This window comes from Prosopis cineraria, unplaced genomic scaffold, assembly GCF_029017545.1.
Source record: "Prosopis cineraria cultivar Desert tree isolate PC_DT_omini unplaced genomic scaffold, ASM2901754v1 PC7, whole genome shotgun sequence".
Taxonomy (NCBI): domain Eukaryota; kingdom Viridiplantae; phylum Streptophyta; class Magnoliopsida; order Fabales; family Fabaceae; genus Prosopis; species Prosopis cineraria.
The window spans coordinates 36,351,219-36,376,747 of NW_026555338.1; the positions used below are offsets into that span (position 1 = coordinate 36,351,219).

Consider the following 25,529-nt stretch of genomic DNA (forward strand, 5'->3'; position numbering starts at 1 on the left):
AACATGGAAACGCATGGGAACAGAACGCTCAGACCGAGTAAAACATGTGAGGGCATGGGGGTAAAAATAGAGAAAAAGGGGGGGTAATTACAACTTACAAGGATGACGTGAGCAGGAGAGGAAGCCGCAATAGGTGAAGACCAGGAGACCACCACTCCAAACTCAGGACACTGTTTCAGAAACCGACAAAAGCAACCTGTGCCACAGCCTCCCACCTCGGTCTCTCTCTCCCTTTCTCTCCCCTCTGAGGCGCACTTCCTCTCTTGTTTATTTACTATTTTTCACAGAAGATTGAGAAGAAGACAGAATGTTATAGCTCACCAGAGGCAGCCCCCAATTGAAACCCCTGCTTTCTTCACCATCCTCCACCTTGCCCACAACACACTCTCCTTCTTGCTCCAACCAGTTTTTCCATTTCCCATCTTGCCTTCCTGGACAAAATGATAGCTCTCTACAAGCTCGAAGCTCGTGGCATGGTGTAGTTTACCTCTATCTCAAACCCCGCCTTCCATTCTCCTGCTCTCTCCCTCTCTCGCTTTTACTTTCCTTCGTTCTTTTCTTTACTTTCCTTTTATCTCTCTCATTGTCTGTCGGCAACTTCCTCTGCTGGAGGATGGCCTGCCGGATGCTGATCGCCGGGAACTTGGATCCAGAGAGAAAGAGGTGTGGCGGCTTGAGGACTAAACAAGCGGGCAGAGGATCGTGCCGCGGCAGTTAGGATTCCCAACCTGCAACTCCCCGGGAAATGCATGGTTTCCGGCTTTGACCTTCCCTTTTTCTGTTGATATTCCATTTGTTCGGAAGCTTTTTCGTCGTTTTTGAATCCCGTCGTTGAAAAGATGGGCCTTTTGTTGAAAGAAGTTCTCAAGAGTCTCTGCAGTCGGAATCGATGGTCTTACGCTGTCTTCTGGAAGATCGGCCGCCATAATCCCAAGTAAGGAAAGATTCAGTCTTTTTTAACGCCCTCTTTTTATCCACCTGCGAACTGATTTGTTCCTTGTTTCTTAAAATTTTTACTTGCATCTCAGTTCGGGTTTGGGGAAAAATTCCTTCTATCTCATTTGTAGTCTGCATTGCTCTTGTTCCTATTTTGGAGTTTTATGCTTTGATAGCTTCTGTTTTGTCTTGAAGAATCTTAGTAATATATATATATATGCAATGGGTTTGACAGGCTCACTGTTTGATTGTTTTTCTATGAAGTATGAAAGAATCTGTTAATTCAGAACTTGTCCTCTTCTTTTGATTCTATTCGGTCTTATTCTCATATTCCATTAATGAAAAGCTTTCCTTTTCTTTTCAGCTAGCAAGAGATTAATCTGCTGGCCTATCTTTGTCAAGATGAAATACGATGCGTCACGGGATATATTTTGCGGTTTTATTGAGAAAAATATTGTAGGAAACACTATATTATGTTTTTGTTCTCCTCAACCATGGGGAATTTGTCAGAATATATCATTGTTGCTTATCAGAGTCATACTCTTGCATTTAAACTATGCACTCAAGCTACAATGGACGTTGACAAATTATTATGCCTTCGACTTCTATAATTCTTTCTTTATAATATCTATTATTGAGTTAACCCAATATAATTTTGCTCGGCAGGCTGTTAATTTGGGAAGATTGCTATTATGAACCCTTGCCATATCAATTTCCTAGGCGCATCGCCCGAACAGAGACTTCTAATTTGCCTTTTGGGAGTGGGGAAGGCTTCTGGCGTTCCTCTGATGCTCCTTCTTATATTGGAACCCAAGAAGAGGACAGCGTCTGCGCTTTGATCAACAAAATGATGGCGAACAATTCGGTCAATGTCATGGGTGAAGGGTAGGTTTTATCTATGTTCACCCTCTCCTCATTCGCGGGGTTCCTATAGTTGAAGTGCTTTTCTTGTCATTCCCAAACATTTCAAGTTTTTATTTTGACTGTTATTCAGGATCATTGGACGGGCTGCATTTACAGGAAACCATCAGTGGATTCATTTGAACAATTTTAGAAGAGAAACCTATCCATTGGAGGTATGAAGTTAACGATTTGCTTCCACGTTGCTAAATAACATTTTTTTTTTTTGGGTAGAAAATGGGGCAAAGCCGGAATGATATTATTCGCTAGTACATAAGATGAGGGACTGAATTTCCCACGGAATCTCGATACATCAAAGAGACAAACTCATTAGGAGGCGTCTTAATGATAACAACATCGTTTTATTCCTGTGAAGAGTGAATGAACACTTTTCACTGTATAATTTGATCATTGTCGATGCTCGCTGAAGTGTAATGGAAATTCATCTGAAAAATTGAAACTTACAACTTGGTCTATGCATGTAAATGTGTGTGAATCTATTATAAAAACTAAGTGACATAAGGCCCTTGCATGAGAAAGATTTCCTGCGGAAGCTTCGAGGCTTGGAATGCGTATACAAATTAACTTCATTTTGATGGTTACATTTATTGATGTGTTCTTTTCAGGTGTGCAATGAGGTGCATCTCCAGTTTCTAGCTGGAATGAAGGTTTTGTGACTCTCTTTATGCTCTGCAGTTTGCTGTAAACTCTGTTTTGCTGTCTTATAATGCCATATCATGGTGATTTGCAGACCGTAGCAGTTATTCCTGTGCTTCCCTATGGGGTTGTTCAGCTTGGTTCTTTCTTGCCAGTAAGTCCTATTATCAGGTTCTTTAACCGTATATGCATGTGATGGCAATGTCTTCAAGTATTCCATATAGGTTATAAAATTTGTGGATCAAGAACGACTTCTTTAGATTAAGCATTTGAAAGTCTGTTGTGTCAAAGTTTGTCACTAGATCTTGCAAAGCTTTTTGTTATCACATGAGCTTTACCGGTTTATATTGGCTATTCTCTAGTTTTGAGAGTTCTGATAAAATGAAGCCAAATAAGTCAGTTGTTACATTCTGCTCAAAGGTTCTCAACTAATGTGACCATATTTTCTACTGTAGATAACAGAGAACATGGGATTAGTGAATGAAGTGAAGAGCTTTACTATGCAATTTGGGTTTGTCACTGATGCTCTTTCATCTGAAGACTTTTCGGCAAAAGCTTCTATTGAAAAATTTGGTAATCCTGTTACTGTTGGGGTGCCAGTGTCTGTTGATCAACCAGTAATTACCTCCTGTCCCACACCCTCAGAAACTTATGTCTCCAACCAAGAAATCAATTTGTCTCATACTTCAAGGCCTATTGTTCAACCAGCTCATCCTCGTAGGGGAGAGATAAATAACCACCAGTGTTCTGTATTGACACATCAAACCCCTAACATTACTCATGCATTATCCAATTACCATGGTAATCTTTGTGAAACTTCAGCAATGCCAATGATGAATCCAAGTTTTGATTTTCAGCCTGAGAATTTAGTTGTGGAGGCAGAGGGGATGCCTTTGAATCTTGACTCATGTCTGCAACAACATACTGCCTCATTGGATGCTAGGTCTGCACTTATTCACAGTCACAGCACTGTTAGTTCTTCATCAATTCATTGTGGAACGAGCAGACTTTTGAGGCCAAATCTCATTGCCAGCTCTGCTTCTAATCCTTCTAAAGTTGCCACAGCTGATTTTTGTGAAATCAGGAAAGCTGGGACTGGGCTTCAAAATGATGGTTTAACTAATGGAGGGGGCTACCCTCTACCTAACTTGACCAGTCAATTTGGTACTTGTCCCTGGTCTCTAGAAGATTCTGATCAGAAGAATATTCCTGAAGATTTAAAGCATGTTCATGATAAATCAGCTCTAACGGGCCAAAGGATGGATGATGATCAGCTGTATGGCATTAAGATCCCATCTTTTCATCTTGAGGAGCAGCAGGTGTCTATGAAACATCACTTCTCTCCTTGTCTTCCACCTCCATCAAGTGATGACCTATTTGATGTTTTAGGCGTGGATCTTAAAAACAAACTTCTGAATGAAAACTGGAATAAGTTGCTTGCCAAAGAATCAAATGCTGGTACTGAAATTCTGGATAACAAGGCAGCACGTTTGAGTGTGCTAGATGTGGATCCTGATGTTTGTTCAATCAAAGAGGCCATTTCAAACAGCGGTGTCTTCTCTGAGAGGGGAAATGACCATCTCCTGGATGCTGTGGTCTCAAGAGCGAAGTCTCTTGGGAACCAGGATTCTGATGATATGTCTTGCTGGACAACATTGACGGGGACTAGTAATGCTTCTGTACCCTCTCCTGCCTATTGTAAGGTTATATCTGATCATACTAGGGGTGAATTCTTTGGTTTTCCTAAAGATTTGGGTAAAGCAGGTGCCGCAGAAGCTAGTTCTCTTAGGTCTGGATGTAGCAGGGATGATGTTCGAAACTGTTCTCAAGCTAATTCCATTTATGGATCTCAACTGAGCTCATGGGTTGAGGATGCTACAAATGTAAAGCGTGAAAATAGTGTCTCAACTGGATACTCTAAGCAGCCTGATGAAGTTTGTAAATCAAATCGTAAAAGACTTAAGCCTGGGGAGAACCCTAGACCTCGTCCTAAAGATCGCCAAATGATTCAAGATCGTGTGAAAGAGCTACGGGAAATTGTGCCAAATGGAACCAAAGTAAAGCCTTTCCCTTGTCTTTTCTCCAATTTTTTCTTCTTAAAGTATCATATTCAGAATATTGAATTTATTCTTAAATCTTTTAATATGATGTCACAGTGTAGCATAGATGCACTTCTTGAACGTACTATCAAGCACATGCTTTTCTTGCAAAGTGTGACAAAGCATGCTGACAAGCTAAAACAAACACGGGAATCTAAGGTATGGAGTGTGGACACGATGCATATCTTTGTTTTGTTATGTCTGGCAACTTATCTAGTCATGACATATAAAAGTTTTCACTTTTATGGGCATTATGTTAATATATTAAATTTTTAAAATAGTGAACATAACGAGATAGTATATTTGGTATTTAATTGTCCTCTTGTCCTTATCCATATTATTCATATAAAGATATGCAGTGAAACAGTGGTTCACATAAATTACCATTCAGAAGTCAGAACCCTTAGAATTTAGAAACACTATAAAAACTTGGTCTTCTTCTTCCTTGATTCTCTGAAGCACTACTAATACGAACGAGAAGTTGAAATTAGAGGCTCTCAAATTATTGATTAGAGAAATTGAAGATATTGACGTTCTTTCTTCCTAAATATGCAGATTATGAGTAAGGAAGGTGGACTGCTTTTAGAAGATAATTTTGAGGGAGGTGCTACATGGGCATATGTGATTGGCTCACAATCAATGGTTTGCCCCATCATAGTTGAGGATCTGAATCCCCCTCGTCAGATGCTAGTGGAGGTAGTGTGTGGTTCTATAATAATCTATCATAGAATTCTTTTGGCACTATCTTATTTCTGGATCACCTCTATAATCTGTGTGGATGATTAATCTATACAGATGCTTTGTGAAGAACGAGGTTTCTTTCTGGAAATAGCTGACTTAATCAGAGGATTGGGGTTGACCATCTTGAAGGGGGTGATGGAAGCCCGAAATGACAAGGTCTGGGCATGCTTTGCTGTAGAGGTAATGCCGTAGAAAAGGACTTGCATTTTCTTATGGTCTGAACTGGATAATGAATTGTCCATATTGGATGAAAGTTGCTATGGGGAAACGTCGTGTTTTCTCCTAGGCATCCGGCGTGCTAGTATCTTTATGATTGTATGCTAATGTTGAAAATGCCAACGCTGAGAGAATGTTGGATAACATGAAAATTTTTAGAAATCTCATTCGTTGATAGCCCATGCATATTTGAATTATACTTAAATTTTTTATCGTAGAAAAATGGAGATTTAGAAATTGTTATCTCAAATGCTAATTTGAACTCGTTTAAGTATCCCAAATTCTCCTTTTCCGTAAAGTGTCAGTACTCAGGACTGTCATCCAACTGCTCATTTATGCACATTGATCATTAAAATAAAGATAGCATGCACAATTAACTGAGGATTTGTGCAGTCTCTTTTTTCAATGTTGGTTGTCCTTTTTTCTAAACGCCCTAAGGGTAAGGAGTCTGATGTGATTTATTTTTATTGGTTGGGCTATTTAATTACATGTAAGTTTTGCAGGCAAATCGGGACGTAACAAGGATGGAGATATTTATGTCACTGGTTCATCTTTTGGAGCAGACGGGGAAGGGCAGTGCATCTATATCAAACCCTATGTATCACTCCTTCCCTCAAGCCGCCAGATAGCAGCAGCTGGCGGACCTAGTAGTTTGCAGTGAATCGCCTGCACTCTGTTTTCTTGCTCTGGATGTGTTGAGAGCAACTATGCTTGCCGTGATTAACATCCAATCCAGTCTGAAGACTCCAGGCGGACTTAACTTTGTCTAACTGTCATCTTTCCTCATTTTGGAGGTGAATGTGTTTAGTTCCTAAAGAACACCTCAAGATAAGTGGTATTTCCACTGTTGCTAACTGGCGTCCGCCATGGTAACTTGTCATGTGTTGACTGTCTCCCCCAGTGCTGCTATTAGTGTGACTCTTGAGATGACTTGTATGGCTGTAACCAATTTTTATGGGGAAGCTTATTGGTGGGTGGTGTTATTCACGTGTATAGATAGATATTCTAGGTTGTGTAAGGGAATCATATTTACTAGCAACGCTAGGAACTTTCTGCTTGATTTATTGGCGTGGTGTTTTTTGATGTGTTAGATAAAACCCGTGTTAATATCAAAACCATTTGTGGCTTGTATCCTCTAAATACCAAACCCGTGCTGCTGTTTGTGAACAACCATCAAATTGTTTTTTGTACTTGGGCAACCTCAGTTTGGGTAATTACTCACGGCTTTTCTAAGATTCAGATCAAACTGTGAGCTTACTGATATTCAGATTTGTTCTCGGATTTACTTTGCGATGTCGATCATTGTCGCCCACGCCGCAAGGTTCCTTTTCTAGTCACAAAACCCGGGGTGAAAATTGACGCGTTTTTTATTTCTTCTCATCCACGAGTAACTATCGGATGCTTTCGGGGGCTCTGATTTGTTTTTCTTTTTGGTTATTTTTAACGCGTAATCTTCCGGCTCTGATTGGTTTTGGTTCAGTGAATTTCTTGCATAGGCTAAAAGTCTTGTGGTATTCATAATCCATTCAACAAAATTGTATTGATTTAATGAAATAAAATTTTAATCTCTCTTTATTTTTAATGATTTAATTTTCAAAATAGACAGCTGCTTTAACTTATTTCCTTTTTTTTTCTTTCTACTATTGACCATTATTGTATATTTTATTGGATAATTTACAGATAACGTGGTGCACTAAGTTTATAAGAATATCTCTCTGCTGCAACATTTGTGTTATGGAGCGTTTGGAGTTTAAGCTCTCACTACACCATGATATTAGATTATGATTGCAATTCAGATGATTAGATAGTTTGGTTAAATCCAAGGAAAAGTAATTTAGTTAGGTCCAGTTTAATTGCTAGAAAGAAAAAGAATTGAATGTGTAGATTTATGGAGTCCGAAGGCATACCTGTTAGTATACAGGTAATACTTCTATGCAAATGGCTGAGTTACTTGAATGTTGTCTCCAGTTCGTAGCAAATACACTACTACAAAGAAGAGGAGAAGAGAATGAAGTATTCATCGAGAGTAACCTTACGTAGCCAATTGTTCACATTTAATTATAGCCTCTAACACTATATGGGTAGTTTTCAAATGCCAGTCTCATAAAAATTGTTCCCACACACTAAAATGGAGATATTACGCTTAAGGACCCAAATAACTTATTAGTATCTAGTTGAGCCTCATTCAACAATATGGGCTTAGGTGTAGGCTAAAACTAGATCCACCAAAGGTGAACTTACTAAATCCAACAAAATGGATTGAAAAAATAAAAATAAAAAATATATGATCAAAATGTGGAAAAGGATAAGCGAACCATATTTATAAAGGAGAATGATAATTTAATTTATGGAGTTAGATTCATAAAATTTTTAAAAGATGTGATGATTTTCATACTTATTATATATAACATTGAGCTTTATCATGCTTATCAAAAATGAAAAGGGTGATTTATTTTTTTTTTCTCAATCCATTTTATTCTAATATTTTTTAGCAACCAAACGGGACCTTAGGTTTTATCAAGAGCAGTGCACTTAATTGCTTGGTGCACTAAGCCAATTCCTAAGGTCCTTAAAAAACTATGGAATTCTTAACTTTAGGAAATCTTGTCGTCCCCCATAAGCAACTTTTTAAGTTTTGACTTTTGGGATTCGAGTGTCCTACAAACTGCCAAGTACATGCCAAGTGAAATGAGAAGCAAAAAGGAGGATTTGTTGGTGGATGTCTTGATCATATAAATCCATCAAGCCTAAAGTAACTGATTTTCCGTGTATTTAATTAATGACCAAAGTGAGAGGTATTGTCAGTGCGTGTCACTATCTAGCGTAGACCACCAACACTTCGCAAGAAATTGATGCAGCTTCATCCTATTGCTGGAGCCACTAGTTGACCCTCTCAATATAGGTCTTTTAAGTTTTAACTATATGCCCGGTTAAGCAGGCTGTTATTTATTTAGTGCAGGCAAACAGGATAATAAGAATGCAATTATGTTGGACATATCATTGCAGCAAGCACCCCTAATACGACATCGAATATAGAATTTTCTCAAGGCATACATAATATACATTTTTTTAACAAGTACAGAACAACAAGAAATCTGACGTGCTAGCATCTTTTTGCATCTAACTATCAGTGGCCACAGTTTGATTTGAGAAAACCTGAACCAATTGAAATAGATGGAGACTGAGATGATGCTCTAGCCTGCATTTTCAGTGAGAAAACTAAAAGAAATATTCACTCACACAGAATATTTTAGTGAGGAACATATCTACTAGACATTCCACAGTACAACGGAAGAATAAAAAGATGGTGGCAGACACATCCCATGGACAGGAAGCAGTTTTAGGAAATAGCTAGGCTCTTCTTGTTTTTTGGCCAAAAATAGCTACGCTCTTCTCAAAGATCATTTTTCGTTACATAATCTTCTGATTACATGTCATTGGTTTTGATTATTCACATGCTTTTCATTCCTTGAGCTTTCCCATACATGTCTAATACAGCCGCCATTTGGCACTACTTTATTCTGATTGAGGCAAGTGGGGTGTTTTGTCAAGAATGATGGGTTTCGGCTATAAAATGAGATAGCAAACAAATGATGGGTTGAGCCTGTGATTTGAAGAGCCTCTCTGAAAGCTAAATCAGGGTTGTAATGCAGAAAACACCACGTGTGGACGGGCTTTCACTTTCACATTAAATAATCTTTTCTGAGAATATATCTAGTGGGGAGAGCTACTATCTGTAGATGGTCTGAAAATTGAGGTGCTATAATTTTTAGGTCGTACCAGAACCCCAAATCAAATGCATGATCGAGAACTGAACAAAATGAGCAAGAAACGTTTGTTTTGGAAGAGTGTGACCATCCATCCATGAGGATACAGAATTGTACTGTCACTGATAATTTCTTCTCTCTTATCAAAGACATGAAAAGGAATTTCATTTTCAGTCACTTGAAAAAAAAAAAAAGCAATAACCAACAGTGAAACTCATGATCGTCATTTTCACTTCACATCCGTTTTCATCCTTCAATAGAAGCATACACAGCGCGCTCGTGAACATGCTGGAAAGATACTTCTTGAGGAGAGAGAGGCGAAAAGACAAAGGGTATAAGCAGATTTGCAGATAAGGGCTCTTCGCGTCTAAGAACGATAATTCCTTAATCAAATAGTAGCTCGTATCTTTATAGAGGTTGCTAGCTTCTTTGAACAGGGATCAGAAAAAAGAGAGCTACATAAAAGATTCAGATATAAAATTGTTCTTTTCGGTTGCCAGCCATCTACATTTGGTTAGTTTTAACGCGGGGAGCCAGAGCCAGGGACCTACATAGCCACTTCATCAAGCAGTTACAAACAAGATGCAGATATGATCATAAGAAGATCCCCTTGTATTATAATGGATATGAGTTCACACTTGTCCCTTTCATGAAAAGTTATCCTTATCACTCGTGTCACCTAGGCTGATGCTTGAACCTGAGAAGCTATGGGAAATTGATAGTTAATTCACACGGTTATTTTGGGGTGATGTGAGGGGTTCTAATTGCTTGATGCAAGCCTGCTTCCATAAACTGAAACTGACACTGCCGCAGGACATGCTACTAAGAGTCCAGAAGATTGGAACTGAACTCAACCAAACTGAACAATTGAGTTCCTACGCATGTTCAAACATTATCAAACTTGATGCCTCACGTTTGATTATTAAAATGAAATGTAATGGAATGAGGGAAAAAATCAAGATAAAAATAAATTAAAAACACCCTTTCTTATACTAAAACTTATTAATATATACTACAAATGTGATTATCACACCTTTCAAAAATCTCATGAATTATAATTCTTAACTTTGTAAATTAAATTATCTCTTTCTTGTGAATGTACTCACTTATCCTCTTTGATCATATTATTTTTACATTTATTTTTTTAATACATTTTCTTCCAATTCTTTATAAAATGTGACCTTAGTTTTTAGATTATCCCTTCATACTTCACACTGATGCTAACTTTTCATCACATGAAACATAGGTAATGTGAATTAATGAGTTAACTCCGAAAATTCAGGAAATTGGATTGACCTCCTCAAAAGCAGGCCAAACATAATGGAATCGGTCGTAAGAAACATATCTTTCTTGTCACCTGCTTTAATTCATGTGGCTGCAGCTTTTGATTTCTGCGTTCATGTGAATTCACGTGGCTCTAGAGGACTCCAAGTGGCGCCTCCTCCGATCCTCTTCAATTTAGGAAAGTTTCTTAAATCATGAGAATTCATCAATTAAGAGTAATTAAGAGACCTTTTAAAAACTTTCCTAAAGCTAGAAACTTAAATCTCAAAACAAATAAACCCAAATAAGGAAACAAATAAAAAGTACTATTCAGCAGTAAAGTTAAAATATAAAATAGAGAACAAAATATAATCAAATCTCGTAAAATAGGAAATTAATTATTGTATATATCCACACCCTATTGAGATGCAACATTATTGACATCTTAGCAAAGAATTAAAAACTGAAGATCATTAAACCAATCAAAATTATTAAAGGTCAAATTGGATTTAAATCGGTCATAATAAAATAAAATAATTTAAATGAAAATAAAATTCAATTCAAATAACAATAAAATGTAAGTGACAAAAATTATATGCTTTTACAAGCACTCCTTCTTTAGCTGATAGTGTGAACTTAGGGACTCCATCTGACTAAGTTTCCTATTATGTTTATTTATAAAAAAAAACTATATTATACAATATAAAATTTCTACGGAAAGTACAATTTCATATATTCTTTTTGTTTTTATTTATAAAAGAAACTATCACTTTTTACTTTTTTTTATAAAGCAAAATCACATATTTCAATAAGTATTTATTACATATTTTTAAATCACTTCTCATAATTTACATTAACAAGAAATAATTAATACATATTTATGTTGATTAATATAAGGCATCTTAGTCTCATTTTTTTTATTTTCAGACATAATTATTATAGTTAATTAATTTTTTTAAATTGCGTGATGTAATTTTTTTTTATATAAAAATGGAGGGAGTATAATTCAAATTGAAAAGATGTTCCTCTCACCTCTTTCTTTGTTATTTTGTTTACTTTTCTTGACACTCAAAGGTCTCTTCTCCACCCATTTCGGTCTTCAATTTTCAGATTCATCTCTCTTCCCTCTGTTTTTACATTTTCTTCTCTAGGCAAGTGAGAATTGTGTCACAGATGGACAGAAGTCACAGAACGCCAAGAAGCTCAAAGCTTAAAGAAAGTTCATTGCTTAGGGACAATGGAGGAGTAGTGCTTTAGTGGTCACTGGTCAAGGATGAGTGAACGATGGGAGGAGAGGCAAGAAGAATCGAGAGGTGAGAACGCTAGCACGGGGAGAGGAAGATCGAAGATTAGAAAAAGTTTAGGGCTTTTAGTTACTTTTCTTCTTCATTCTCATTTTCTCACCCTAAATTATTTTAATAATTCTTTTTATTTTATGAACCATGTTTTAGGGTCAGAATATTTTAAAAAAATTTAACTTGTCTGATTCGTGGGATTGGGCGAGTTGATTTGGATTAATTTCAGGTCACTCAGGTTAACCTGAGTCATTTTGTGCCATACTGCCATGTCAAAATACAAAACCAGATGCACACATGGTTGGGTCTTCGATTTATTGGTCCAAGTTTAAAAACAATGTGTTTTAGCAATCAGTTTTATTAGGGAGAATTTTAGTTAAGAACTATTGTAAAGATTTAATTTCAGACGGGTTTAAAAAAATTATGAAATTTTAGTTTAATTTAGGGGAGAGAAGTTAAAAGAATTTTAAAGGTGAAGAGACCAAAATACCCTTCACTTATTATATAAAATCTCAAATTATTAATTTTCTTACTTCACTTGTTAATTTATGAATATAAATTGTAATTACATGAGTTGACATGTTAATGATTATATAAAGATTTAACATTAATTTTTCAATCATTAATTGAAAAAACTAATGTTAGTAAATTAATAAATGAAGTTAGCAAATTAATAATTAATATTACTGATTGTTTAACAAATAAATATAATTTACAAGTGATATTAATAAATTAAGAAATACAGTTAGAAAATTAATAATTAATGATTTTGCATGATAAATGAAAAATATTTTAATTTTTTTACTGTTGAAATTCTTTCGACTTTTCTCCCTTCAGCTAAATTGAAATTTTAAAAAAAAATTAGACCCACATAAAATTCAATATCTATAGTGGTTTTTAATTAAAATTTTCCCGATTTATTATTCCATCAAGTGTCCACGTCATAACTTCCCTTTACTGGGCCACATAACCGTACAAATCAAGTCCCAAAACATGTTTACAAGAATTTAAAATTATTCGTCGAATCTTCAGGGAGATGCTTTCCCCTATGCACCTATCTATAAATTAATAAAAGGTTCTGCGAGGCCTCAGTAAGCATCATCATCCACTATATCATTTTTCTCAGGTGCATGCATTATTAGTCTTACTTCCCAGTTTCCACCGTCAATTTTTCTGCAGAAGAGTTTTGCAAACCAGCACGCATCATCAAGTCTAATGGCTCGTGGATGGGTGAAGCTTAAGGCTATTCCCAAGGGTTTGAAGGAGAAGGTGTTCGATATTTATAGGACAACCAAAGACATAAGGCAAGACGACCCAAGAAGAGTCATTCATGCCCTCAAAGTAGGACCTATCCTCACGTTGGTGTCTCTATTTTGCCATTATCAGCCCCTGTATGACAGTTTTGATCTCTTGGCAATGTGGGCTGCTATGACTGTAGTCAGGTACTTACATTTATCATAGAGGGGGAAATTGCTCCCACCAACTCAAGAAAAAATTACTTAAGATAATCTTAAATAATTTAAGAAGAATTTCAATTGCCCCTCACTTTAAAAAATTTCACTTGTTCCCTTATAAAAGTGTACTTATCCCATTACCTAAAAGTATACGTATGTGTGTTTTATAAAATAAAATAGCAATAGTTTTAAAATGGAAAAGGAAAAAAATTTTAAAAAAATTGCTTATGAAAAATTTTATCTAAAAAAATTCTCTACCATATAAAAAAAGTATATCAGTTTTATTTAATAAAAATTAAAAACATGATTCTAATAGATATAAAAAATATCTATATAAAGAGAGTATTTTATGTATTTTAAAGTTATGTTTTATGCCTTTTTTAATAGTTAATTTTATTAACTTATACCATTAATATAATTTAATAGATATTTAAAATTATTTATTTTATAAAAATATTAATATTTATTTTAAGTAAAAATTATGTCCCCATTGATTAATTTTTTTGGGTTCGTCATCGACTATTGTTATTGTTTTTGAGTAGTCTATGGGTTAGGGACTTCAGTATTGGTAAACTAAAAGCATATTGGCATTTGCGTACTTATATGGTTTTTGTGACACTTTTCAGGTGTTGGAGCTCATTATTTGGCCAACCTATCTGGACAGACAATAGAACTGTGTTTCTTCAAGGCGAGTAAGCAGAAACTAACTCACGTTTAGCAGATAATATATAACTATGATCATTGAACTTGAAAATACTGACGAGGCTTTGGGTGATATTTAATTTTGTTATGCAACTCCATTACCAACATTTATTAGATTTTCCCCCTAAATCAAAGCAAGATACGATTATAGGCTGCTCATATTCATCTTGACATTCTCATTGATATTGTATCTGTTTTTCGAGAGGATGAAATAATAGAGATGGCACACAAGAGACTCTCCACCATTTTCATTAGGAGATTCGCATGTGTCGTGATATCCATTTTCGTTTGTCCTGTGTACGCCAATGAAGAATTCCACCACTTAATTACCCTCAACTTGGAAAGCCTCGCCAACTTCTTACAGGGTTAGATTTTAGGATAAATTAGCCCGCTGACAAAAAAAATTTTGTATTCAGAAAGTATAGACTAATTTTTTGGAAATCTGGGAGTATGGTTAGTTCCATTTATATACAAAGGGTTGATTATTAAAAATTTAAAAATTTATAAGAAGTTTATCATTAAGATGCAACGGTATAGCTTGGACAAATATAATAAATCAGTCAAATACAAAATATAATAAATTTGAGTCGTTTGTTTGATTTAATCTTATAATATAGGTTATATTTGCAAAAGCCTCTATATTTTATTGAATAAAAAACTTGCAAATAAATTAGTCCATTTGTTCAATGACGAATAATTATGATAATCAAAATTGCTAAAGCATCCTTATATATATATATATACATATATATATATATATATATATCTTGTAGCGTTTAAAGATGAGTATTTTAGAACACCGAAGGAAGGAGAGTCTAAAAATTGCTGGAGGAACATCCTCAATTCAAACAGTATAGAAGAGTTGTCTGTGGGTAAACTAACAAAAATGTTTTCTTTGACTTGCTTCTTTGAAATAAAATTCTAACACATGATCTAATATACATATATAATGTTCATTGGATAGGTTAATTTTGCAAGATGGGAACCAAGCCATGGGAGGTTCTAGTTCGTCATCTGTGGGACAGATACCTTAAAATTGGAACTCTCATCCACCAATGTGCCTATTGAATGCAAGCTCTAAATGCTCAATCGAACTCTAACTTCTAAGTATGTATATGAGCGCATGCGTGCATACACGCACACAATTTATATCTTCAGATTCTAGGTTTCTAGATATCCAACATTATTTAACACTAATATTGGTTGTTGCAATTTCTGTAGGCATCAATAGAGATTAGGAGTATGATCCAAGAGGCATGTTTAAAAATGAGTTTGGAATTAGGGAAAGCTCTAAAGGAGCTAGGAAAGGCAATGAGCATGGTAAGAAAGCCATGCTTTGCATACCCATATAGCCAACTCAAAATCTGCTGCCAAGAGCCTCAATTCATTGCTCCAAACAAGCTTGTGTAAAGAAATAGATCTTTTACCAATCCTACTAGCAGGCACTGTGGCTTCCTTGTGTGATATTGTTGCCTGCACAGAGGAAATTGCAGCTCCTGTGAATGAACTTCCCTCACTCACGGACGTCGAAACTGTAGAAACAGTTAAATCCCCAAGCAAAACACGGTCTACTCCATATAGTGATAGTAACTCCCACGTGGTGATTTTAGTTGAAGATTCAACTCTATCTGATTTACTACAATCTAAATCATTGTCTGATCAACATAACACCAATAGAGTGTGATCTATACATTTGTATATACGCGTGATTTCATTGAAGTGAATCATCCTTAACTTTAGATCATAACTTATCATATAACATAAAATTATCTGTAGTACCGTTCATTTAATTATTGTCTTTAATTTGTGAGTATCTAACTAGTAGTTATGCGATTATAAGGTCTTGTGCAAATAAGGTGAATTCCTCATGTGGTTTTCTTGATCTTAAATAACATTAATCTCATGTTCTGAATTTCAAAATCTTAGACAAGCCTTTCTTGCTCTAATTCCCTTTGGTCCTGATTGGTTTTTACTTTTATTTTTTGCTCATAACTGCCAATTATGAACAACTCACATAGAAATTAACCTGGAACAAAACATATACCTGTATAAGGCATTCGTTTTTAGCTTAGTGAGTTGCAATGATGCAGGAATTTTGAAACGTAAACATGAATGGTTAGCTTAGAGATTCTTCAGCGAAGATCAACATTCTAGAGGAAGAACTTTCATTAGAACTGGTGCAGGCTGCTAATTGATGTGATATTTGCATCTGAATGGGAAATCACGCAGTGGCTGTTTTATGTTATGGTAAGTGGTCCGTATCACAAAAGTGAAAAATTCATTAACCTTCGAATTGGATGTTCAAAATTAGACCTAACATGGGACAAACATCATGGTCAAGCTATAATATTTTAAATCTTGATCTCACAAAGCACTTATCATGATTTTGCATTAAATTAAACCAAACGAGGATTAGTTTATTTCTAGCCCGTAGGACATCTAAGTATGGTAATGAGTACGGCATATGCATGCTCTGTAATTTCAGGGTGCAATCTGTTATATACTTCTTTTCCGTTTTTATTTTAATGGCGATAAAGAAAAGTAAAGCCATCTCAGTCGGTTGATGCTTCTTTCAACACCCATTGATTGAAAATAAGTTTGCTTTTAGCATTGCTGTGATGGGAACTAACGTGAGAAAAAAGGGCAAAGCATGCTTTTGTGGAGAGTTAAGCATAAGAATATATTAAATAATTAAATTTCCACAATGTTAACCCTTCATGATAAATGACACCTTGAACGATTGACGATTGCGGTTACAGAAAACCGAGAAACTCTTAAGTTAATTTTCCAGTTACTAATATTTAAAAGTAAATTTAGCAAAGCAACAATAATTGAAGATAGCTTATTTATGACGAGCACAAATTTCATTATCTGTTATTTAAACACAAAGCAAGCAAGCAATTGCAGGTTAATACAGTTTTTATTTCATATCTACACTGACACGTGATTGTTGACCCAGTCTAGATAAGCGACTCGTTGCAAATAAATTAATTAATGTCCTCTTCTAAAATCATTATGATTTTTTTTCTTTTTTTAATTATTTAATAATAAATTCATTTAACCCTCCAGGGCATCATAAATGAAAGAGCTAGCGACTTGAGTTTTTGAATTTTGAAAGCTGCCTTGAAGACTTGAAGTGAGGTTACAGTTCTAAACGATTTAGAAATGCAACTTAAAGAATAAAGTTTCATTCAAATTGATTTGTAACAACACAAGTTGAACATGCGTGAGACTAATACACCAAGACCAAGTGGTGTTTGAGTTGTTTTCTACAATGATTTTCTACATTTGTCCACTAAAATAAAAAAGAAAGATGACTGTTTTTTCTTTTTGTTTGTTTGTTTGTTTTTTTTTGTTTTGTTTTGCAGCAGAGAGCAGTGAAAATGGAGTTGGAAAAATGGATTCAACCTTCCCGCCAGCCCATTTAACCAGCTAATTTTAGTGGTTGAGTTGCAAAAATGAGTAAACTAGGCTGAACCACAAAAACGACAAGCCCGAGTTGTCTTGGTTGTTTTTTATTTTTTACTTTTATTATTTTGTCAATTGTACACTCTCAATTCATGCAAAGCACGATTTAGAACACAGGGAGAATGGCATTTAAGACCCTCTCAAATAAATTTATTGCAATAAAGGTTTTTTAGTTTGCATTGGATATTGTTTTGTGAAAATTCATATATATTATTGTTAAAACTGAACTTTATTTTGTTAATGTTTTAAGAAAATCCTAACAAAAAATATAAATTAAAATTCAACTTTTAACATTACAAATATTTTTTCACCAGATAATATTTTTTTTTATGCCCAAGGTATCCCCACAGCTGACAACCATAATCCTCGAGCAAATTGAATACTATTTAAGGGGCTATTCTCTCCCAAGTAATTTTTTTTTATACACATCAGATAATATTAGATACAAAATTAATAGAATAATATCTTATTATGCTAAATTTCTTGGAGAAGGTTTAAATGTCATTTTAGAACAAAAGCAAGCCCTAGTTACTCTCATCTCCCTCCCTTACACTATGAGAGATTATTTTAGAAGGGAATGAAATGGAGTGCGATGGCTAAAAGACCTAACCATTGTTTGTGAGTTTTTTTATTTTTATTTTAAGAATGATGAAATGATAAAGAAAGGCCTCTGAAGTATTCCTTTGCCATCCATAGCTCAACATTTTTTGTTCTCCCAGATTAGAGGGTCAGGGATGGAATGGCACAATATAATTATTTCATTTGCAAAATTACCCCCAACTTTTTATCCTAATAAAACAAAATCTTATCTATTATTTTTATTCTCCAACCATCTCTCTTCTCCTACTAGAGTTGCATATAAGCAGGATTGAGCCAGGCATCACCCTTACTTGATGCCCAGCCCGATGTAAAGTTAGGCACCAAGTTAGTCTGGTTGACTAGAAATATTTTTACAAACTTTTTTTAAAAATATAAACAAAGGTTTCCTTGAAAAAATATTATTATTATTATTTAAAATATATTCTCTACAAAACTAATAGTAGAATCAAAAGTAATTTTTAAAAGTTCAAATGAAAAAACATTGTCAATTATTTTTACATAATAAGAAGTTAAAATTTAAATTTAAATTTTGAAAGAGATTTAAAAAATTGTAATGGTAAAAAATGTATAAAAAATCATAAAAATAATATAATATGATAACTTTTAATAAAAAATAATGACATAAGATAAATATTATTCACAAAAAATTAAAACATTTTCACATGTTCAGGTAAGGCAAGATTTGACCTCTGCTAATGTCTAGCCCTATGTGCTCGAATGTTTCAGGCATATCTAGGTTGACTAGGCATTTAGGCATAATGTATCGCCTTACTTCCTGACGTATCTCTCTCTCTCTCTCTCTCTCTCTCTTGCTTTTTAACACTATGACTCTGTTACTTGGTTTCTCTTTTTATTCTTAATTTTTAAGTATCTTGTTTGACTGTTAATTTTAATTATTATAATTTTTTATTGTATAAATATTATAATTATTTAATGACCATTATCATTTTCTTTAAATTTAGTCATATGGGTAATATTGGAAGAAAAAAGTTTTAAACTGTTTTGTTCCATCGATTTTATAATAATTTCCAAACAATGGTCATGTAAAATCATTTCTTCTCATCATAAAACTCCTAAATAGTGAAAACTTTTGTTCTATTCCACTCTACTTTGCTCCATTTTGTTCTATTTCATTAATGATCGTTCCTTTCTATTCAATCCTAAACTCTTAAACACACTCTTAACCTTTAAAATCAACTACGCGATCCCTTTCGAGTCTCGACTCTCTCATCGTCTTCGCTCCCTCTCTCCCTTTATTAGTTCAACCTTTGATAATCCTTAATGGCTCGACCTCTTCTCATCCTTTATTAGGAACTTCTTTAATCTTCATCTTCACATCCTTTCTCTTGCCAAATCAAAGACTTAGCCCTCGATCAGTCAATCTCATCTTGTCTGCGTTCAAGCTCAGTCACCATTTGTCGTTAAAGTCATCTTCGTGCCCTTATGAGTTGCAAGCACTTTCGAGCTCCGATCCTCATGGAAGTCTTCCTCCTCATTCATGGGTATCTCACTTCTCTGTCTTTTTTGGATTTTTTTTCTTCACTTAGTGAATCAAGTAGCTTGCTCCCTCTAGTCTTTAACTAATTTTTGGTCTAGAGATGCATATTGTGGACTCTAGTTTGGTTATTTTGTGTTTAATTTAATTAATTATTTGCATTGGTCATATGTGCTACTGTGGCAGACTTGGATTATGGATTATGGAATGTGGTTGAGTTGTGGATGTAAGATTTTTTGTAATGTGCTCTCAAGTTTGAAATTTGATCCAACTAAATGGAGTAGATGTATCTAATTTTAGTATGATTACACGGCTAATTCCTATAATATATATTATTTTGTGGCTAGTACAGGACATAATATTCTGTTTAAATTTAGTTTATATATTCTAAAAAAGATAGGGATATATGTTTTAAGAGCTAACCTGCTAATGTATGAGTTGAATTGGGATTATCAGCCTATCTCTTTAGTGGGTTGGCTAGGCGTATCAACCTGTGTGCTAGTTTGCAGCCCTTATGCCTAGTTATAGAAGAAATTTTTGAGCATTTATGATTTGTTGGAACGTGTATTACTTTGTCCATAAATAATCAACTACACTTATTATATAAAGAAGGTTTTCACTTTCTTATACTTAGCAATGCATTGCATTATGTATAATATGATTATTTGTAAGCTAGCAAGACGAAACAAAGAAGCAAAAGGGAAAAGCTTCAATGTAATTTTGCATTTGACTTGAGGTATTATTATAAACAATATATATATATATATATATAAAGACCTCTAAGGTTAGGTTGGTGATGACTTTGTCTCCCTCATTTCATTGTGGATTATAAATTTATAGACAATATTAGAGTTGCACAAAGGACTAACCCGACAAGATTTGGCCTAACCTAAAGTTTGGCCCTTTTCATAAAAATAACTGAGTTGAGTAACTCATAGTCCGATTTGATCTTATTATAACTCGAAGCTGAACAGGATCAGACTGGTCCAGTAGGACTAAGAGACTGGTCTCGATCTTGTCCAATATCTCACTTTGGTTTTTCCTTTTTCATCTATGAGATGTAGCAATTTATTTTAATATAATAAACTCAATTAATATAATAAAATTACTTATAATCATATGAAATTTATCATAACAATAATAATTATAAATCCGCAATAATATCTAACAAAAAAAGTATTCCAATTACAATACAAATGATTAAAATCAAATAACCTTCAATAATATTAAGCAACCTTTAATATGTCTAAAGTCCATTGCACTAAGTTAACAATAAATTTTATCAATAAAAGAAGAAGACTAAGGTTGGTTAATGCTGAAATTTTTCTCAATATTAATGACTTTGCAAGTATAAAACATAAAAAATTACTAATGATTATTATAAATTATCTTATTATAATATTAATAATAATTAATAAATTAATTATAGTTATATTAAATAAATTTATAGGACCAGACCTGAACATGTGATTCAGATACTGAATCTCTTGTTTAGTTTGTAAAATATTCAGGTTAGACAAATAAGGTTACCTTTACTAATCCTCCATAAGTTCCAAGCATCATGGTAATTACTAAATTTGTTAAATTTCACAAATGGGATCCTTAAGTTTATAATATTTTTATAACATCCTAACATTTCTTCATGAGTGAAAAATCAGGGTTCAATTTAACATACGAAAGTATAGGATCTCAAAAAGAATTAAGGCATTTGCTTAAAAATTTAAAAATAGTGAAACAATGTAGAAACAGAGGCATGCATCGTGGCTTGTCACATATGTGCCACAACTTATGAGCTTCTGTGCTATGTGTAACATCCCAATATAAATTTTAATAGTTAATTTGGGTTAATAGAAATTAAAAAAAATAATTTAAAAAAAAATAAAAAAAATAATTAAAAAAAATAATATTATTAAATTATTATTATAATAATAAAAAGGTGTAAAAACAAGAAAGAAAGGAAGAAAATGTGAACGCAGCCGCCGCCTCAACAGTAAAATATAATAATAATAAAAAAAAGAAGAAGAAAGAAAGAAGAGAGAGAAAAGAATAAAAAAAATGTGTGGGACCCACTGAGTTTTTATAAAAACTCACCTTCCTTCATTTCCTCATTCATTCCTTCGTGCGTGCTGAGGCAGAGAGAACGTGAGTCACCGGTGCGAAATATCTAAATTTTTAAGGTAAGAGTTTTTAATAGGATATTTAGGATGTGATTTTAAGCTTTTCAAGACTAAGTAAGTGTTCTAAAATTTTTTCTTAGTCATCCTTTTTCTTTAGTTTCTGAGTTTGTAGTGGTAGAAAATTTAAGATCTGGAAGAGGGATGAATTTATGTTGAATAAATATGGTTTTTGAGGTTGTCAGTAGTATAATAAATGTTATAGAGTATAAATTTGTTAATGATCTTTGAATTTATGGCTTATGGATCAAATTCTAAACTAGATCTAAAAATATATGTTGATTTATTGAGGTTTAGATGATTATTTGGGATGAGAAATGAATTATTATGGCTATAGGATTATGATTCTAAGCTAAAAACTTAATTTTTAATTTTTGGGTATTTTAGGTACGAATTTATGAAATAAAAAGAAAATTTTGATAATAAAAATTAGTTTAGAAGTTGATTTTTAGATTATTAATGTTTATTGATAATTAAAAGAGGAGTTAAAAATTATACTTAATAGTATTAACTATAGATTTGTATTAAGATTGAGATTAGGAATTATGTTATATTTTTAATTCTATTATTAGAATTATTTTATTAGTTTCAAAAATTGAAACTAATATTTATAAATAATATGTTATTTGTAGATTGTATTACTGGTGAAGATTGTGGTGAGAGAGAAATTTTAAGGAATAATTTATTGAAAAAGCCACAAGGTAACCATGCTTTTAATTTGTGATTAGTGTTACTTCATGTTAATTGGGTGATTATTAAGAAAATTATGAATTTTGTAATATTGCATAATTGTGCAATATTATTATGAATTTGTTTGATTATTTTGGGAGGTGTTGGGAGACTTGCTATTGTTGTTGTATTTATGTGCCACGTGGTACGCCCCTATTGGAGCTCAATAGGTGGCTTGTAAGGGCTCGGGCTAATCTACCTTTGGCCGGGTAATTTAGCACCGAGTGAGGGCTACGGCTCGAGGTTAATGGAGGGATATAAGGATGGTTGTTTATGTGTATTGTATTATTTCTTATATTTATTGGAATTATATTATTTTTAATTCTCACTTAGTAAGCACACAATTAACTGTTTGTATACACTATCATAAATTGGCTTTGGTTACTGGGACTTTTGAGTCTCATTATGTGGTTAACAATTTTCAGGAGAAGAGCCAAGAGTGACACGTGGAGGAGTCCCAGAGGCTTAGTGGTATAGATCCACTGTCTCTTTTGGGTATTTAATTTATGATTTATAATGTGTTATATTGCCAATATTAGGGCTTTTTGTTTATTGTCAATTATATGAATATATAAATGTAATCATGTCTTTCAAACTATTTCTATTTTTGGTACAATTTGGATGATTGTAATTTTAATATTTGGTTTACTTTGGATTGGTTAAAATGGCATGATTATAAGGCCAAATAATTGGCTTGTGTTGAAAATTGACTAAATTGCTTATTTTATTTGTTGGGAGTATAAGGATGGATAAATGTAATTTAGTTTACTTGTTGGGAGTATAAGGATGGACAAATGTGATTTAGCCTAATGGTATGTGGGAGGTAAAAATTTATCTGAAATGTTATAGTGTATGAGTTGAAGCCAATTATAAAATATTTTATATCGAAATTATTGATATAAAAATGTGTTGGGTGGCTGTAACCCAACTATGGTTGAGTTAAATTATTTTAAAAAAGAATTTGGTGTGTTACACTATGTGCCGTGGCTCAGGCACTATCAGCTTTTATGATTTTGACAGTAGATTTTTTTTGCTATCACTTGATAGAAATCGAGTGAACTTCCAACAAGCCCTATTTCTCCCTCTAACGTTTGATTGAGGCGATTTAGGTGGCTGCAGAGAGCTTTCTCCTATTACTAGCTAATTGCTTTAGTTTCACCCTTAAATTATTTTTCAATTAAAAGTTGGATACTCATTTCAAAATTAACTATTTTTCTCATTTACATATGACCTGAGTGCCTAAGACTCTAATCATAAATCAAAAGCTACAAACATCACTTAGATCATACTCGATCGACTAAAACGGACTTATACATTACACCACATTACTAACAATACTCATGAAACACATTTTCATTACTCATCCTCTTTATCTCAAAAATAAAAGGGGGCTCTAATCTTATATTTCAACAATTAATCATCATAATTCAAGTGCCATTACACAACTTTTATTTGTACTAGTATTTTGACCTTGCTCTAAGTCTCACAATTAATACATGCATACCCTCGAGCTTAAAATACACTATATAATTTAACAAAACACATGGTGTAAGTAAGTCACAACATGAATCATCCTTAATTGGCAATATCATGCAAGAATACGCGCATTAATACTTCAAAAAGAAAAGGAGGCCTACTTATAAGATATGAATCCTATGCCTCGAGCTTTTTCCCTCTGTCCTGTCTCTTTGATCTAGTTCTTGCAATATTGAAGATAGTAAGGTGAGTACAACTACTTAATAACTAAAGTCCATCTAACTCATATTAATGCATGTTAATTAATTTAAATGTGAGTGACAAATGTCTTATTCTCAATTCATTTAGCATGATCAAGAAACACTAAACTATAATTCTTACTCACATTAGCATGTTTTCATAAGGTAATGACTTATTAACACATTTTCACATAGATAAAATACTAAACTCATGATTTTCTTTACCAGAGTCACAATACAAATAACCATATGCTCTTTTATCACTATATGGATGATTACACCTCTCTTAAATCCTCCTCATTCCTCTAATATGAAACCGCAGGTTATAATACATTAGGATTGTTTATGAATTGAGATTATCCTAGCTAAATACGTGTGAGAGGTTACTCAATCAAGATTTTCTAACTCACTTGTGAGTTACAGTTTCCCCCATTTCTCACACTATGGGGTGCAATTCTCCCTATACTAGTTTTCTTGTTGAACAAGTGGATAACTAGCTAGGTTTGAATTTCTTATTGAATCAGTGAGACAATAAATATGATAAATTCAGATAAACCATCGATCTCTGATGGAAACCTTACCATATGAATTTAATTCTCTATTCTTTTTTCAAGGCAAACTCTTGCCTTTCAAGATCATGTGATGCATAAACATGCAATAACATCTAGCATGCAAGTGTTCACTACCTAAGCATGCTCAATTATCTCATTATACTTTCACTACACATATTTATCACATAATTTCATTTAATACGCATCATCGGACTCCACAACATGTTATGTCATCAAACTCCTTTATCACATGATTGTTGAACCTTACTTAACATATAATCATTGCAGTCCATCACAAATTACATTATTGAACTCCAAATAAAACAAGTCATGGAGCTTCACTAACATTATTTCATAGAACTTCACATTTTCACTATCATTGTACTCCACCTATTTACAATCATTGAATTTCACAAACCATGTCATTGAACTCTATGAAACTTTAATGTAAATTTTCAAACATTTCATGCCACGCTTGCATTAAGAAATTTCACACATTTCAATTGTAAAGCACAAATCAATAAATCCATTAACAGACAAGAGCACGAGAGAGAATTCACTTGGTTACCTTAAACCTTTGAGAGGTCAAATGTCTTACCTCTCAATTACATACTCCCAAAGCTTCCATGAAGCTTGAATGGTGCTAAAAATACTCATTCTACAATTAATCACAATATAATTCATCAATATCACTTTTTGGATAAATTTCACTATCAACTCAAACACTTCTTCACTGTTAAGATTCAATTTCTTCTCATACAAGGGTA

General features: G+C 33.6%; 1 protein-coding gene and 1 pseudogene across 3 annotated transcripts; both read left to right on the forward strand.

Moving 5' to 3' along the window:
• The first annotated feature begins 218 nt into the window (after nt 1–218).
• LOC129315676 (transcription factor LHW-like) lies at nt 219–6,810 on the forward strand. Of its 3 annotated transcripts, none has more exons than XM_054959576.1 (11): nt 219–934; nt 1,301–1,392; nt 1,603–1,821; nt 1,931–2,012; nt 2,463–2,504; nt 2,588–2,647; nt 2,949–4,550; nt 4,650–4,751; nt 5,148–5,288; nt 5,388–5,513; nt 6,053–6,810. In XM_054959576.1, the coding sequence occupies exons 2-11, from the start codon at nt 1,349–1,351 to the stop codon at nt 6,176–6,178; spliced, it is 2,544 nt and encodes an 847-aa protein (XP_054815551.1). In that variant the 5' UTR covers nt 219–934; nt 1,301–1,348; the 3' UTR covers nt 6,179–6,810. The 3 variants fall into 3 exon arrangements, with proteins under 3 accessions (XP_054815551.1, XP_054815552.1, XP_054815550.1); XM_054959577.1 differs by lacking the exon at nt 1,301–1,392 and having other exon boundaries at nt 2,949–4,161; nt 4,258–4,550; XM_054959575.1 differs by lacking the exon at nt 1,301–1,392 and having other exon boundaries at nt 220–934.
• A 6,279-nt stretch (nt 6,811–13,089) lies between these two features.
• LOC129316802 (aluminum-activated malate transporter 2-like) lies at nt 13,090–15,714 on the forward strand (annotated as a pseudogene).
• Nucleotides 15,715–25,529: the final 9,815 nt, after the last annotated feature.